The following is a 13,941-nucleotide window of genomic DNA, read 5'->3' on the forward strand; positions in this document are numbered from 1 at the left end:
TAGGTTAATGAACTAATATTATGTAGAGATTGAGTGTGTTTATGTGAGTACCATAGAGGTTTGTCTTTGTATTGTGTACTGCTCTTCATTTAGTCCGATAATAATAGATTGACCAGCCTGTCCTCAACATGTCCAGTCAAACATGTCTGTCGTTTGCATGCTTCAAATGTAGTTCTTCTCTTAACTCACCTGTTTCAATAGTAGGAATGCACATCACATGACAGTATAGAAATAGCCATGCTCATGCTTGTAACGTATTGTATTAAGCTAAAGGAGCTTATTTGTGAGTACAATATTCACTGTAGGCTGATATGCCCCTATATATATTTTTTTTTAAATGATGTCCACAAATCGGTTTGATTGAGTGGACCTCTGAGTGAGAAATCTCATACTTAACTGCTGCATAGAGTAACAAGCTGCTCATTTTCACCTGTTGTTTAGAAAAAAGAGGCCTTTCGAGACTAAACAATCATCTAATTATCTGATGTAATTAAACAGATTTAACTAATCCACTCAATCTACTTACATGCACATTAATATCTAAATGCTTTGGAATACTTACCCATTGCATTACACTGTGTAAGCCAGATCATTAACAACATCCATCATACTGTTCACAAATCCTCTTCATCTGCAAAGTCAGATGTGTATGTCAACCGCTGGGATAATCAGGCCTTGCATCCTTAAATTCAGCTTCCATTGATATATACTGCATATTCTGTTATTTGATGTTTGTAGTGATTGGGGCATGTCGACACAAATACAGTTATGTCAAATTTGACCTTAGCTGATATAGCTACTATGTAGAATAGTGAAAATGAGCAAACACATTTTTTCTACTGAATTCGTTTTTTGGGGTTCAGTTACTACTTCCAGGAAATAGCCACAGTCTTACGGACATAAGCTGTCCCTTCTCCAGCCTACTCAGCTTTTCTATATTACAAAAATAAGCTGCTGAGATGGTTCAGTAGTACTGCAAATGCATATGCTTGACTCAACTTGCATGTTGGTGATACCAGCTCCCGTACATACACGCTGAACTTTGCTTTTTTACTTTAATAGTCTCCAGATAATTTGTTATTTATGCTACCCTCATGCTACAATATACATAAGTGTACGTAAACCTATTACCATACCCTTTAGTTCTAAAGGGTGCACAACACCAAAGATTAGAAAACCTGACTAACTTTGATATTTTTATAGGTCAGAATGGATTCTGCTCATATGTACTGAAGTGACATAACTTCCCAGCACTAGTATAGAATACCGAGAATTCATAAATACCTGGGGTGTAATGGGTACACAAAATTAAAGGTTTGGTATGTACCTTGGGTTTCAGGTCACACAGTTCAGTATGTTTTCAGTACAGCAGGGAAAACAAAAAAATCAAGTCATTTATTTTGAAAAATGTAAATATTTAACAGTAGCTCATTGGTCTTAATTCTTACTTAACAGATAAGGGACTCACTTACTGGCATATTGTCAATAAGAAAAAATACATAAACAAAAATAAACAACACAAATGTCAGTAATGCTCCATCATAAGAATCTGACCTGTTAATAATTCCTGAACAACTGCAGCTTGCACTCGTTTATACAGGGCAGGCACAAGGGACTGGCACAAGGGACTGACTAAAATACACACATGAAGGCACATTGTAGCAGGGCTCAAGCACTTTTACTATGTGCTATGGTATTTGAACAAAGTCGGCTGTTTGACACAAATCAATGCCCATTTTCGCTGTAACTTACCGGGAATGCTTAATGCTCCCATTTAGTGGATCATGGGAGGATCCTCCAGTTCTGGTCTCTAATTTGTCTTTGCCATACGGATGGCAGTGACACTACATGAGCTTGACTTACCTGGCTAACCGGGCTAAGCCGACTAGCATGCTACAGCTGATTGACAACAACTGGTACACTGCCAAAACTTTCTGGGTATAACTCGCACACTAGAATTTCTGTTTAACGTGTGCGAGTAGTAGACATTAATAGATTATTTTGACAGTAATTGCTTGGGTCACAGGGCGCACCGAACTGAGCAAGTCACATACCGAACGGTTCGGGACGAATACGTGTACCATTACACCCCTAAAAAATAGCCATAGTTTCAGCTCCTTAAAAGGCAGTTTTTCTACATTTGTGTCTGTTTTGGAATCTGGCCCGTCTTACTCCCTGAACTCTCCCTGCAGGTAAGATGGTTGACATGGCAGAAGAAGTAACATGTTTCTCAGGGAGCAACAAAGGCAGTAACTCAGAGGTCCAGTCACTGAGCTCGTTCCAGTCTGACTCCTGTGATGACAATGGTAAGACACACCTTGCAGCAAGAGTGGTTCAGGATTCTCAGAATACCCTAGTGTTTCAGTTCTTTTAAACTTGTTTTAAAATGCTTTGTTTGTTTATTAGTTGGTTACACTGTGTGTTTTGTCTTCAGTCTTCTGTTTGAAAATTTTGCTCATCAATATCCATGCAAAACCTGTGCTATCCTTCAGACGTGGTTGTCATACATTTGTGAGAAAATGTTGGTGAATTACTTGGACTAACTTAGATTGCTGCATTATTTGCTTCTAAAATGCTGCATTCGTTAATCCCTGTCATAAAATACGTAGACAAGATCTGAATAAACAAAGTGAGACTCAAATAATTGTATTTTTTCATGTTTTCATTGAAGAAATTGCTTGAGCAGTTCCAGTCTAGCCAGAAAACATATACATCTCTAGAACTCCAGACCAGCTCCCTCCCAGCTGATCAGCTGTGGACAATTTCAGACCATTGCAGCAAAACACACGTTGGGTATTCTGAATCAGAATATTGCCTGTATATTGAAATACACTTCCTTGCAGTGCTCTAAACACTTGTCCTGCGTAATTAATTGCGGTGTTTGCCGTGTAACAAGCCAGGTGTTGCATTTCGTTCCCCTGGAACTTGGATTTAGGTGGTAACCTGAAGGGCTGAAATTTAGGTTCAGGAATTCACCCCCAAAGTGGGGGAAGTACAGTGGAAACAAAAGCAGAACATGTGACAATGGCTACATCTAAAGTTTTTTAAGTTCCTGTAGTGGAAAAGGCCTATAAGAGTGAGTATACAAAGAGAGGAGTGTGCTGCAGCTCAGAGAGTTCAGGGGATTGCTGCAGCTCAGCAGGGACAGGAGGCTGCTGCAGCTCAGAAACTTCAGGAGGCTGCAGCCCAACTTGGAGCAAGGGATGGCTGCGGCCCAACTGGAGCAAGGGATGGTTGTGGCACAACCAGAGCAGGACGTGGCTGCTGCAATCCAGCAGAGGCAGGAGTGTGCTGCAGCCCATAGAGTTCAGGGAGCTGCCGCAACACAGGGAGTACAGGGAGCAGCTGCCGCACAGGGAGTTCCAGGAACAGATGCCGCAGAGAGGGTTCCGGAAGCTGCTGCAGCACAGGGAGTTCAGGGGCTGTTGCGGCCCAACAGGGAATTCAGGAGGCTGTTGCGGCCCAGCAGGAACTGGAAAACCACCGCAGCACAGGAACTGGTGTCAGCCAGGCTGCCAACTTAATCTTTACCTTCAGCTAAACCAATCTGGCAGCAACAAATATTAGATTTTGACTGTGAGACCAAAGTTTATGTTCTAACAATAATTAAATCTTAAGTTTAAAACACTATGTAGACGTTAGTGCGTCCGGTAAATTACCAGAGGTCTGCCGAGACAAGACTGTTTGTTCTCCCTGGGATGACCATGGACGCTGACAGACCAGTTATAGCTCCTGAGAAGACCTGCCAGTCTTGCCCAGCTAGCAGGTCCTCATATCTCTGAAAATGTTGGAGCGAATATTCAAGTATGCATTATTTTGATAAATCGACTACATATTCAAAATCTGAATGGTCGATTTCTTGCCTAAAGAAGTTTCAAAACTAAATTTGGTGACAAAATAACATTCGTAGAACAGAACCTATGTAAGTTTGCTGCCCTCCGCCATCATCACTGACTGATGCAAAATGCATGCTGGGATTACTTGTCTACCCCACATTCACACGTCAGCCCCATTTGGACAATACTGCTAAATGTAGACTTGGAATTGGGACAGTATTTCAGTCGTGATGAAGAGAAGAACACAAGTGTAGACATGAACACAGTTTAAAAAAGACCAATATTACCTTGAAAGTAATGACTTGATTTACGTAAACTTTACTGTGGATATTCATTGTTTCCAGAGGATGAGCAGATTGTCTCCTCTAGCAGCACCAAGCCAAATGTTTAATTTGCACACATGATAAATTACTCTATGCCGATCTGATCAGCAAAATTCATTGCAATCTGTCTGTTAAACTCCTGATTATATAGATCTCATGGTCAACCCTCAGGTCATATTGAATTTGTTTAGGGCAACGAGGACCGAGGTGTTTCGTAAACCCGTCTCTCTCAAAGCGTTTCCCGTCTGTTCCTACACTGTCAACTACCAAGTGAACAATCGAAACAAATCATAAACAATATTTTAGCACCACTACTGGTAAGGCTCTAAGATTAGCAAAATCAACAATATGTTGTCAGTTCTGTCCAACCTTTATATATTGTGAGATGAAATGAACATTACAGCCTCTAGATTTTTCAGACAGTTAGTTTTGTATGTTTGCATTATCCATTTGCTATTATTGTTGCAAAATAATGCAGGAAGGTTTCACAAACTTTTTCTCACAACTGTACATTATAAGGATTTCACAACAGTGTCATTGTAAGTATTCTCAAAGAGGCTATGGGATTTTGACTGTTTCGCAGCGTGGTGTTGGTAGTTGTGGCCTTTGTGCTGGAGCCATGTATTTGATTTTGTATTTGATTTTTTATATTGTATTGTCCTGTTCTGTCCTCCTCACTAGATTTTATTTGCAATCCATGAAATTCAAGTGTCTACACTAAAATGACAGAAAGCAGTAGAAATGGTGTTGGTGGCTTTCTTTGCATTTATGAAGTTAATTTTCTTAGTTTGGCAGTGTTTTCTTTGCTTTTATTTTTTGAACCTAAACTATATGTCTCCATATATGTGAACAATATTGTATGCAGTTTGCCCCCAAACATCAAAATCAGCAAGAAGTCTTGACTGTGCCAGACAAGACTGGCAGTAGTCGGCAGCCATACGCAATGCCACAGTTGTGAGAGGACATCCCTTACTAACACCATAATGAGCATTTTTCACTTTGAATGACTGTATTTCAAAACTTATCTCCTCCTTTTTTCCCTCTACAAGCCTCCATAGTGACCGTCATTCGACTGGTCAATGATGCAGTCGACACAATCGAAAGTGAAGGTACCATGTCTCATCCCCTTTGTGTCTCTTCTCACTCTTCCGCTCTTGTCTTATCTCAGTCTTGTCATTGCAGTATCTCTTCTGAAAAAGGTGTCTTCAGTAATATACCCACGCTGAGTACACTCACTGTGTGTTACATACTGTATCTTTCAGTAAGTGAACCCTCCTGGGCACTGTACATAGATTAGCTTACAACATGTCAAGACTTATGTTTACAGATTATTTATTTTCTTCTTTTTCACGCATTCTCACAGTCAGTCATTAGTTAGTCCAACCTATTTCGAGGTTAGCCTTTTTTCCGGTTCTCAGTATATTTTGCCATAGAGCAGTGTTGGCTAACCACATTCCACTGATAACCAGCAATCTCCAGGTTTTGATTCCAACTGATCACCTCAGTAGGGGATTTCACTTTACCTCTCCTTGAAGGAGTAGAGTAAAAGGGAGCAACTCTCCATTTTACTCTACTCTACTCTACTTCAAGGAGAGGTAATCAGCGAGTGAGTCTGCTTGGAATGAAAACCTGCAGACTGTTGGCTCTTGATGGCACATGGTTAACCACCCGTGACAAAAGTGGTTTCTATCATTGTTATTTGTGAAAAGCTTAAACATGAAAGTGGGCCTCCTTGTCATTTTTCTGTCCATATTCTTTGTTAAATCGGCATTTACGGTACTAGAACCGTAGAAAAGGTTTCAGTTGTAAAAGGTTTCAGTTGTAAAATGGAACTGAACCAGTTCCCGGTCCATTTTTCACAATTTCACAATCGTCTTGATTCCGACTACGCTGTCTCACTGTACTAGAAAGTAAAATTTAGTAAAAAAAACGCCTCATCATTTTAACCATATGATGGAAAATGTCCTCCTACCATAAACAACAAACGTAGGTTGTTTGTCAGTGTGGGATGCAAACCAAGGTCTCTGTTGTCAAAGTCAGAGACTTTGTACAGCCAACCATTCAGCCCAACCTCTTTCCTAATGAGATGCTTAGAAAGAATGCAAAGCAAATGTTAGACACGGCACAAATGCATGCAAAGTCAATGGAAAGATGCAAGTTGACATGAACAGATGAAAATTAGTTCTAAGTGGGGCAAAACTGATACAAAGATACAAGTTGAAAATGTTTCAACTTGAGCAAAAATTTCACACTTATACACCAATACTTTATGAGTATTATCCTCATAAACATACAGTAATGAGAGAGAAACTAGAGATAATCCAGAGGAAAATAATAAAAAAGAACTGGAGTTCCTGGTGGTGGCTGTGACACACACACACACACACAGGCACTCTCTCCACATACACATGACTGATGCGGTCATATTTCTTGTGAGGACAGTCTTTTCAACAACTACAGCTTCCAGAGTTGTAGTTGTTGAATGGTATCAAAACAGTCATTGTTCTACCTTGAGTAAACAGTCATTGTTCTACCTTGGGTGCTTGTTCACACTTTTACCTCTGAGTTCCAAAACATCAAATGAGAACCGGGAGGAAATTTTGGGAGGGCAGGGTGAGCTATAACAAAATCTGGGGGTCACATTAGCAGCCCTGTTAATCAGGACTGCAATTTTTAGAAACCCTGACTTAAATATCAAGAATTTTACATGGTAACACTTAAGATACTCACATTCATTCCCACAGCACCTCCAACCTAAATATTTTTCTATCCTGTAAGACTACATTTACAACAGTAGACACACTCATGACCAATGCCTCTTTGTTATGTTGTTCTTCCATCTGACAGTGTCAGTTATGGACCGAGGTCAAATCTACAACAGAGGTGACTACCAACCCGACCCCCACCCCCACCCACCCACTTATTCATCTATCCATCTATCTATCTGCAGCAAGTAGACAAAATAATAATCACCCAATGAAAATAACTTTTTTTATTGCGCCGTAACAAAATCTATATTGTTAATACTGCTAAAAAGGTGGGTCATATTATACTTATCAACCTCTAAATCCACTTTGGTACTTAAACTTATTTTAGCTTTTATACCTATATCCACTTTGTACTTAACTAATCTTACCTGTATTATAGCGTATTATAATTTGATTTGCTTAGTACTTCTATTCCTTCTATTCTCAAGTGTGCATTGATTGATAGTGAGCAGCTGTAACGAAAGAGTTTCCCCTCGGGGATCAATAAAGTATTTCTGATTCTGACTCTGATATGTCAATTAGCATAATTTTTAACTCCTATATACCATGGAAGCGTATAGGGGACAATATTAGAATGATAATGTAAACCTAGAAATGAAAATGTAATTCCACAATAGTATTATAATTTTCCATGTTATTTGAGTAAAAATTTAAATGAAAATGCAATAATAAAATTTTTATTTCCACATACTTGTATGGCATTCTGTGACCATATTAAAATGAAAATGGAAAAGCAGTTTGACATTTAATCTTCAAAGTCGTACCCCACTGTACAGTGGACAATATTCAAATGTTAATTCAAATTTCAAAATGAAATATCAACAATGTAACCTGATTTTTATGCAAGCAATATTTAAGTCAAAATGAAAATTAATTTGAAAATGAAAGTGAAAACCGCCTTTGACATTTAATCTTCAAAGTCGTAACTTCATTTTTAAAGACTTAACCTACTGTACAGAGGACAATATTCAAATGCAATAAGTGAAAAAGCACCCCCAGTCTATTGCATTACAAGCCACCACACACTTTTGTTGTCAAATTGAAAAAGAAAATGAAAATGACATTTGACATTTCATTTTCAAAGACCTAACCTTCTGTGCAGTGGAAAATATTAAAATGTTAATTAAAATTTGAAAATTAAAATGCAGTTTAAACAACGAAGCCTAATTTTCACTTTGTGGAAGCATTATTTAAGTCACAATTAAAATTTTCTAACAATTTAAACTGTACAAAAACACAACTTTATAACTTTATTCACTGATTTTGGTGAAACTAGCGATATGAGGCACTGGATTTGATTAATTAACTGTTCATCAGACCACAAATGAGACAGGAATTAGCACAAGATAGTCAATGATTGTGAAAAGTGTTTGTATGAGGACTGTGAGTAAATTAATTTAAGATTTCAGATTTTGTTTCTGTGCCAAATGTATTATAAATCCTAGTGGGTTTATGAATTATCAATTATGTTGACATGACATTTGATTTATCTTTAAAAATCATTTGAAATGTTACTTGAATTTTTTTTTAAAAGAAGAAAAACAATAGACGCTGACCGGGGGACTGGGCCTCACTCATTACCAAGGACACGGGAAGTAGGGGTGCTGAGGGGGCTGCAGCACCCCCTAAAACCAGGCATTATAAGAACCATCGATTGATAAAAAAGTGGGATGCAGACAGAGAGAGAGGGAGCGAGAGAGAGAGAGCTCATATGGACGATCAAGAGTGAGGGAGCATGCGAATATGGACAGAAGTGTCGACAGGATATAAAAGCTTTCTTTGATCATGAAGTCTAACGTTACTCTCAGTGGTTCATCAGTGAAGTGTATGAACTACACTGCAGACTGGAGTCTCTGTTAACAGTAAACAGACAGATAGATCTGCGTTATATATGCTCGTCTCCTCTATGATACGTCTGTATCCTCACTGCACTGCATTATTATAAATTATGATGAACTGGTCGTGGGTCACATTTCTCGCCACATCCAGGTGCTGCATTAGTTCTGTGTTGTCGACTGTGTAGTTGCTGTAGCTGTTTGAATATACAGTATGTTGGTGTTCAAGTTTGCTGTCTGCTGTAGTGTAAAACGTTCTGATATTGTTGTAAATTGTTGTTAATAATTATTAGATATAACCTGGGCATTCAAATTAATGCAAAAAACACAAATATTGCACACAACTTAGTGTGTGCACGTCAATATATAGACTGACCTCTCAGCACCCCAAACTTTGACTTCCAGCGTCCCTGCTGATTACTGTACAAAAACACAACTTTATAACTTGTACAAAAACAAAACTTTATTCACTGATTTTGGTGAAACTGGATCATATTTTATGGAGAAAATATTTTCTGGTTTGCCCTCTGATGTCCTCCGGCTGCTCTGCCTCAACTCTCTGTGATTTACAGATTTTCCTGATGGACAGCTTTGCTTGTTGCTAAAGTACAACTAACTGCTGCTTAGCTAGTTAGCTCAGTTAGCCATTAGCTGACTTTGCCTGGACTAGGAGCACTGGGGGAATGTTGGTGTTGTTTACACCGCTAGCACAGGAACTTTGGACCGCCAGGAGGAGGAGGTTTTCAGGCCCAACAGGGAATACATAGAGGTGGTTTACAGTGGCTCTGACTCCGGGGATGACGAAGACACAGCAGGGACAGGAGAAACAGAAGAGGAGCGAGAGGAAGGTCGGGCATCAGTCAGCGACCACCTCCGGAGGCCTGAGTAGGGGCTACGGCGGGATCAGCCCCGGGGTGCCAGGAGCCAGACTAGCAATAAAACCACCTCAGTAATGTTACTGTATTCCCTGTCGTCAAACTGGCGTCTGTCGTTCTCGGAGGCTGTGTTCGGTCCGGGTCCTGGCTCCAGTTCTGGTGCCCATTCCAGCTCTGGTCCAAAGCTCCTGTGCTAGCTGTGTAAACAATGTCAACTCCCCCAGGTGCTCTGAGCTCCCAGTCCAGGCAGAGTCCTCCCAGATCAGTAGGTAAAACTTGTAAATGTTAATGAACAAAGTCACTGAACGAGGAAGTGATGTCATAACTGAAGCACCGCCTTGATGAGAGGACTGACAGATTTCATTTTTATTTTCATGTTGACACCAAAAGAGCATGGTGACATATAAATGTAAATACATTAGACTCGGGGCACTGTTTCGCTTATTGCATTTGAATATTGTCCACTGTACAGCAGGTTAAGTCTTTGAAAATTAAATGTTCAATGCCGTTTTCATTTTAATTTTAAATATGCTAGAAAATTGTATTTTAATTGTGACTTAAATAATGCTTGCACAAATCAAAGATTAGGCTGCATTGTTTATATTGTATTTTAATTTTCAAATTTGAATTAACATTTGAATATTTTCCACTGTCAGCAGCTTAAGTCTTTGAAAATGAAATGAAACATTTTGATACGATATTAGAAAGACAAATAAATCTGATTGACAAGAGCTGTGACACTGTTTACAAAAAAGTTTGTCAACTTTTGAAGTTTCCATTTTAATATGGTCATAGAACGCCCATACGAGTATGTGAATATGAAAAGGAAAATTGGATTATTGGATTTTCATTTTTACTCAAATAACATACATATGTGGAAAACTATAATGATATTGTGGAATTACATTTTTATTTCCAAGTTTACATTATCATTTTAATATAGTCCCCTATATGCTTCCATAATGCACTGTAAATGTTTGTCATATTCTTGTTGTTGAAACAGTTTGTGTCTGTGTTGGTGTTAAACAGACTGTGTTATGAATATGAAACTGATGTCCTTTATATATTAAATAATGTAGCAGCTTCTTTGCCTGCTGTCACCAGGGACTAATGATGAAGATGCTGGTAGGTCAGTCTATCCAACTGTTTGGTCCAGAAAAAGATATCTCAACCAAATTTCCATTGAATTTGATATTGACCTGCTGACCTTTCCTGTAGTGCCAGCATCAGGCCAAAACTTCCATTTTACTAACACCTTTGTCCCTGACAAAATAGCTGGAAAACTAATAAGCAGAATTACATGTAATTTGTTGTGGATATTCATGGTCCCCAAAGGACAAATGTGTCCTGTAGACAAAAATGGACAAAATGTCAGTGTCAAATCGTCTTTTTGGTTTTCCTTTAGAATTTGTGTCTTGTTTGGCCATTACTCCAACAGTTTGAGCTCAGATGATTGAAACTCTCTGGAGCTCATTTAGTTTTCTTGCATTTCTTTGAACCATAGACTGTATTCAGATACTTTAAGTGCTGATTTCCAAACATGTTTTATAGCTGACAAATGCTGCTAATTATCATTCAACCTTATGTGACCCACCTTTGAAGCAAATTCATTCAGATTAGTTCTGAGTCCCAGTGAAAGTTAAGTCAGGGTTAGGGTTAGTCAGGAAGACTCCCCCTACTGGAATGGATGGAATATGGAACATATATCATATATGTCATTTCCAATGGACATTAGACCTAACGGCCTGGTCACACCAGCATTTAAAACGACATTTTGGAATATCAATTCAATCACCACAATCTGCGGACCCTCTCACAGGGGTGAAATAAATCAGTGGAAAGTTAAAATTTGGTGAACTTGGACATGCAAATTCTTGCTGTTGACCAATAGCAAACCATCTTGACAGTGCTGATATTTTCCAGCTAGTGACCTAGCTTGCTAGCAGTTAGCTTGGCAGCTACATTAGTTCACCAACTAGCCCTGGGAGTAGTCATTTAGTCACCAAGCTTCCAGCACTATTGGAAGCCAATTGCTGGTGTGACCAGGCATTTATGTTAAAGGTACCCTGTGGAGGTTTTGTGAGTGGGTCCCCATTTTGTTTGTTTTTGTGCATGTACATGAGGATGCACACAAAGGTACGTGCAGGTGATGCAATACACATTCTTGCCAATGGTTTTACAGTATTCCGCTGGTCTACAGGTGTAGGTAATGCATTAAGAAATGTAGTAATGCATCAGCAAAACAAAGGGAAGACGAAGACTTGTAGCTGTTCTGGGCTGTACCATCCAGCCCAGATGGTACACAGAAGTAAACAATGCAGGTTTCAATCTTTTCAGAAATGGCTTTGCAAATATTTTATGAGGAAGGAAAATCATGCAACACATTTCTTAGACCTCAATGATTCACACAATGTGTTTTGGTGACTAACACTAAATGTACACATAACCTTTGTTTGTTTACAAGAAAACTCCACAGGGCAACTTTACGCCTAAAGCAACCGCTCCTCTCATCCTTCTGCAGGGAAGCCAATCTCTAATTAATATCTACACCTACAGTGCGCTACTCCGAACTCAACATCCAACCTTCACCTTGCCCCACCAACCATCCGTCAGGCCCAAAGTCAGGCATCGACCCCAGATAGAGTCTGCGTGAAAATCTAATCTTAAAGCAACACATTTCATCTCTAAGCTAGTCTATCCTGACTGAAGTTATTTTGTCTACCCCCTGTAGCTTTCTACCTCTGTGTATATCCAGCTGTACATTCATACTTCCATACTTTGTCATTGGTAAACTCCTCTGCGCATACCCTTCCCTAGTCGGAGCTTTGTGTGTGTATGTGTGATTTGATTTGATTTCCCACCCCTCCCACAGCTTGTTTGCCCTGGGTTGCTAGGTCAGCACAGCCAAATGAGTGGCTGTCACTCTACAACCCCCACCCCCCAACAACTTTTTGCCTGCTGCTCTCAACTTCATGCATCCCACCATATCACTTTGGATTTATATCTCCAGTCCCGATGGTACATGGTACCAGTTGTTGTGTAATGAAGTTTTCATCCCATGTTGTCTTCCCATGGTTTGTGTTCTGCTTTGATGCATGGATGTGTTTTTGTTTGATTTGTCATTACTTTTGTTTTAACTTCACTCACCATTTGCTCTTAAATTAAATTTACCTTCAGTTAAATTAATCTGGAGAGTTTTGGGTAGATTGCCCTTCTAGTCAGCCAAGCCTCTGTGATGAGAATCATCATTCATGCTATGTCAGTAGATTGTTGGCTCCAGAACTCAATGCATATCCTAACTGGGTCCCATTTCAGATGCCCTCTCCTTCACAGTTAGCATTTCAAGACAGAATATGTTTTAATGGGTCAACAAGTGTCTCCCATTACAAAGGCTCTTCCAAATGTGGTCAAGAAAGAAGATTGAATTTGGAGGACACAACCAATGTATTGTAATGTAAGACAGTATGAGCCCAAAATTCAGTCTATATCAACTTACAAAATCAGAAAAACATGTGACACACTATTTACCATTTTTCTGCATTTGGTGGTCATCTATCACCAGTAAGTAGACCAATTAGATGTAAATAATGGAAGCCAGGCATATACCATTGGCTGTTGTTAGTAGTCTGGACATGTTCATCACTAACTGACCAAAGGCTGTTGGAATCTCTTATACATGTTATGATAGTAGTTATATGGGTAATTTGAGTGCAGCTTCCTGGTGGTAAATTCAGACACCACATCATTAGTTTGGTGAAGTTGATCAGGCAACTAAAACTATGTGGATAAAGTTAGGGTAAGATTGTGATCATGGTGAAAAGAAACCAACACTGACTGTTAGTACCAGAAGGGATGTGAACTGTAGTCACCTGTGTCACAGGGAGATGCCCAGCCATCCAACACAAACTCCTAGTGCTGAGGATTTGCACCACTATATCAATATAACACTACTTCTGCTTTTGCTTCTGATAGTGAACAGTCATTATCTGCAAGACCACAATAGGTCACTTCTCAGGAAAGGTTGACATTAGAATGAACAACCAATCCTGTCAGTATGCTGTAGGGGTATAAGGCTACGTGTATTCGTACCGAACCGTTCGTTACAGGACGTTCGGTTCGGTATGCGACCCAAGCAATTTCTGTCAAAATAGTCTATTTATGTCTACTACTCACACACGCGGAACAGAAATTCTAGAGGGCAAACACAAATGAGAGACCAGAGCTGGAGGATCCTTCCATGACATTTAGATCCACTGTGTGGGAGCATTACTGTTTCTCGGTTAGTTACAGCGAAAATTAGCGAC

General features: G+C 39.4%; 1 protein-coding gene across 8 annotated transcripts in view; it reads left to right on the forward strand.

Annotated features, from left to right (window-relative positions):
- The window catches only part of fat3a (FAT atypical cadherin 3a), a 284,665-nt gene that overhangs the window by 253,727 nt on the left and 16,997 nt on the right, over positions 1-13,941 (forward strand). For 5 of the 8 annotated variants that reach the window (XR_006378548.1, XR_006378547.1, XM_044202264.1 and 2 more), the window contains 3 exons: positions 2,193-2,306; positions 5,209-5,268; positions 7,007-7,042. Coding sequence is in view for 6 of the 8 variants with exons in the window: in XM_044202264.1 (XP_044058199.1) it covers positions 2,193-2,306; positions 5,209-5,268; positions 7,007-7,042 (210 nt within the window). In the remaining 2 variants the exon portion in view is untranslated. The remainder of the gene's footprint in view (positions 1-2,192; positions 2,307-5,208; positions 5,269-7,006; positions 7,043-13,941) is intronic. The other 3 variants (XM_044202267.1, XM_044202268.1, XM_044202265.1) reach the window with 2 other exon arrangements.

Source organism: Siniperca chuatsi, linkage group LG7 (genome assembly GCF_020085105.1).
Source record: "Siniperca chuatsi isolate FFG_IHB_CAS linkage group LG7, ASM2008510v1, whole genome shotgun sequence".
Lineage (NCBI taxonomy): Eukaryota > Metazoa > Chordata > Actinopteri > Centrarchiformes > Sinipercidae > Siniperca > Siniperca chuatsi.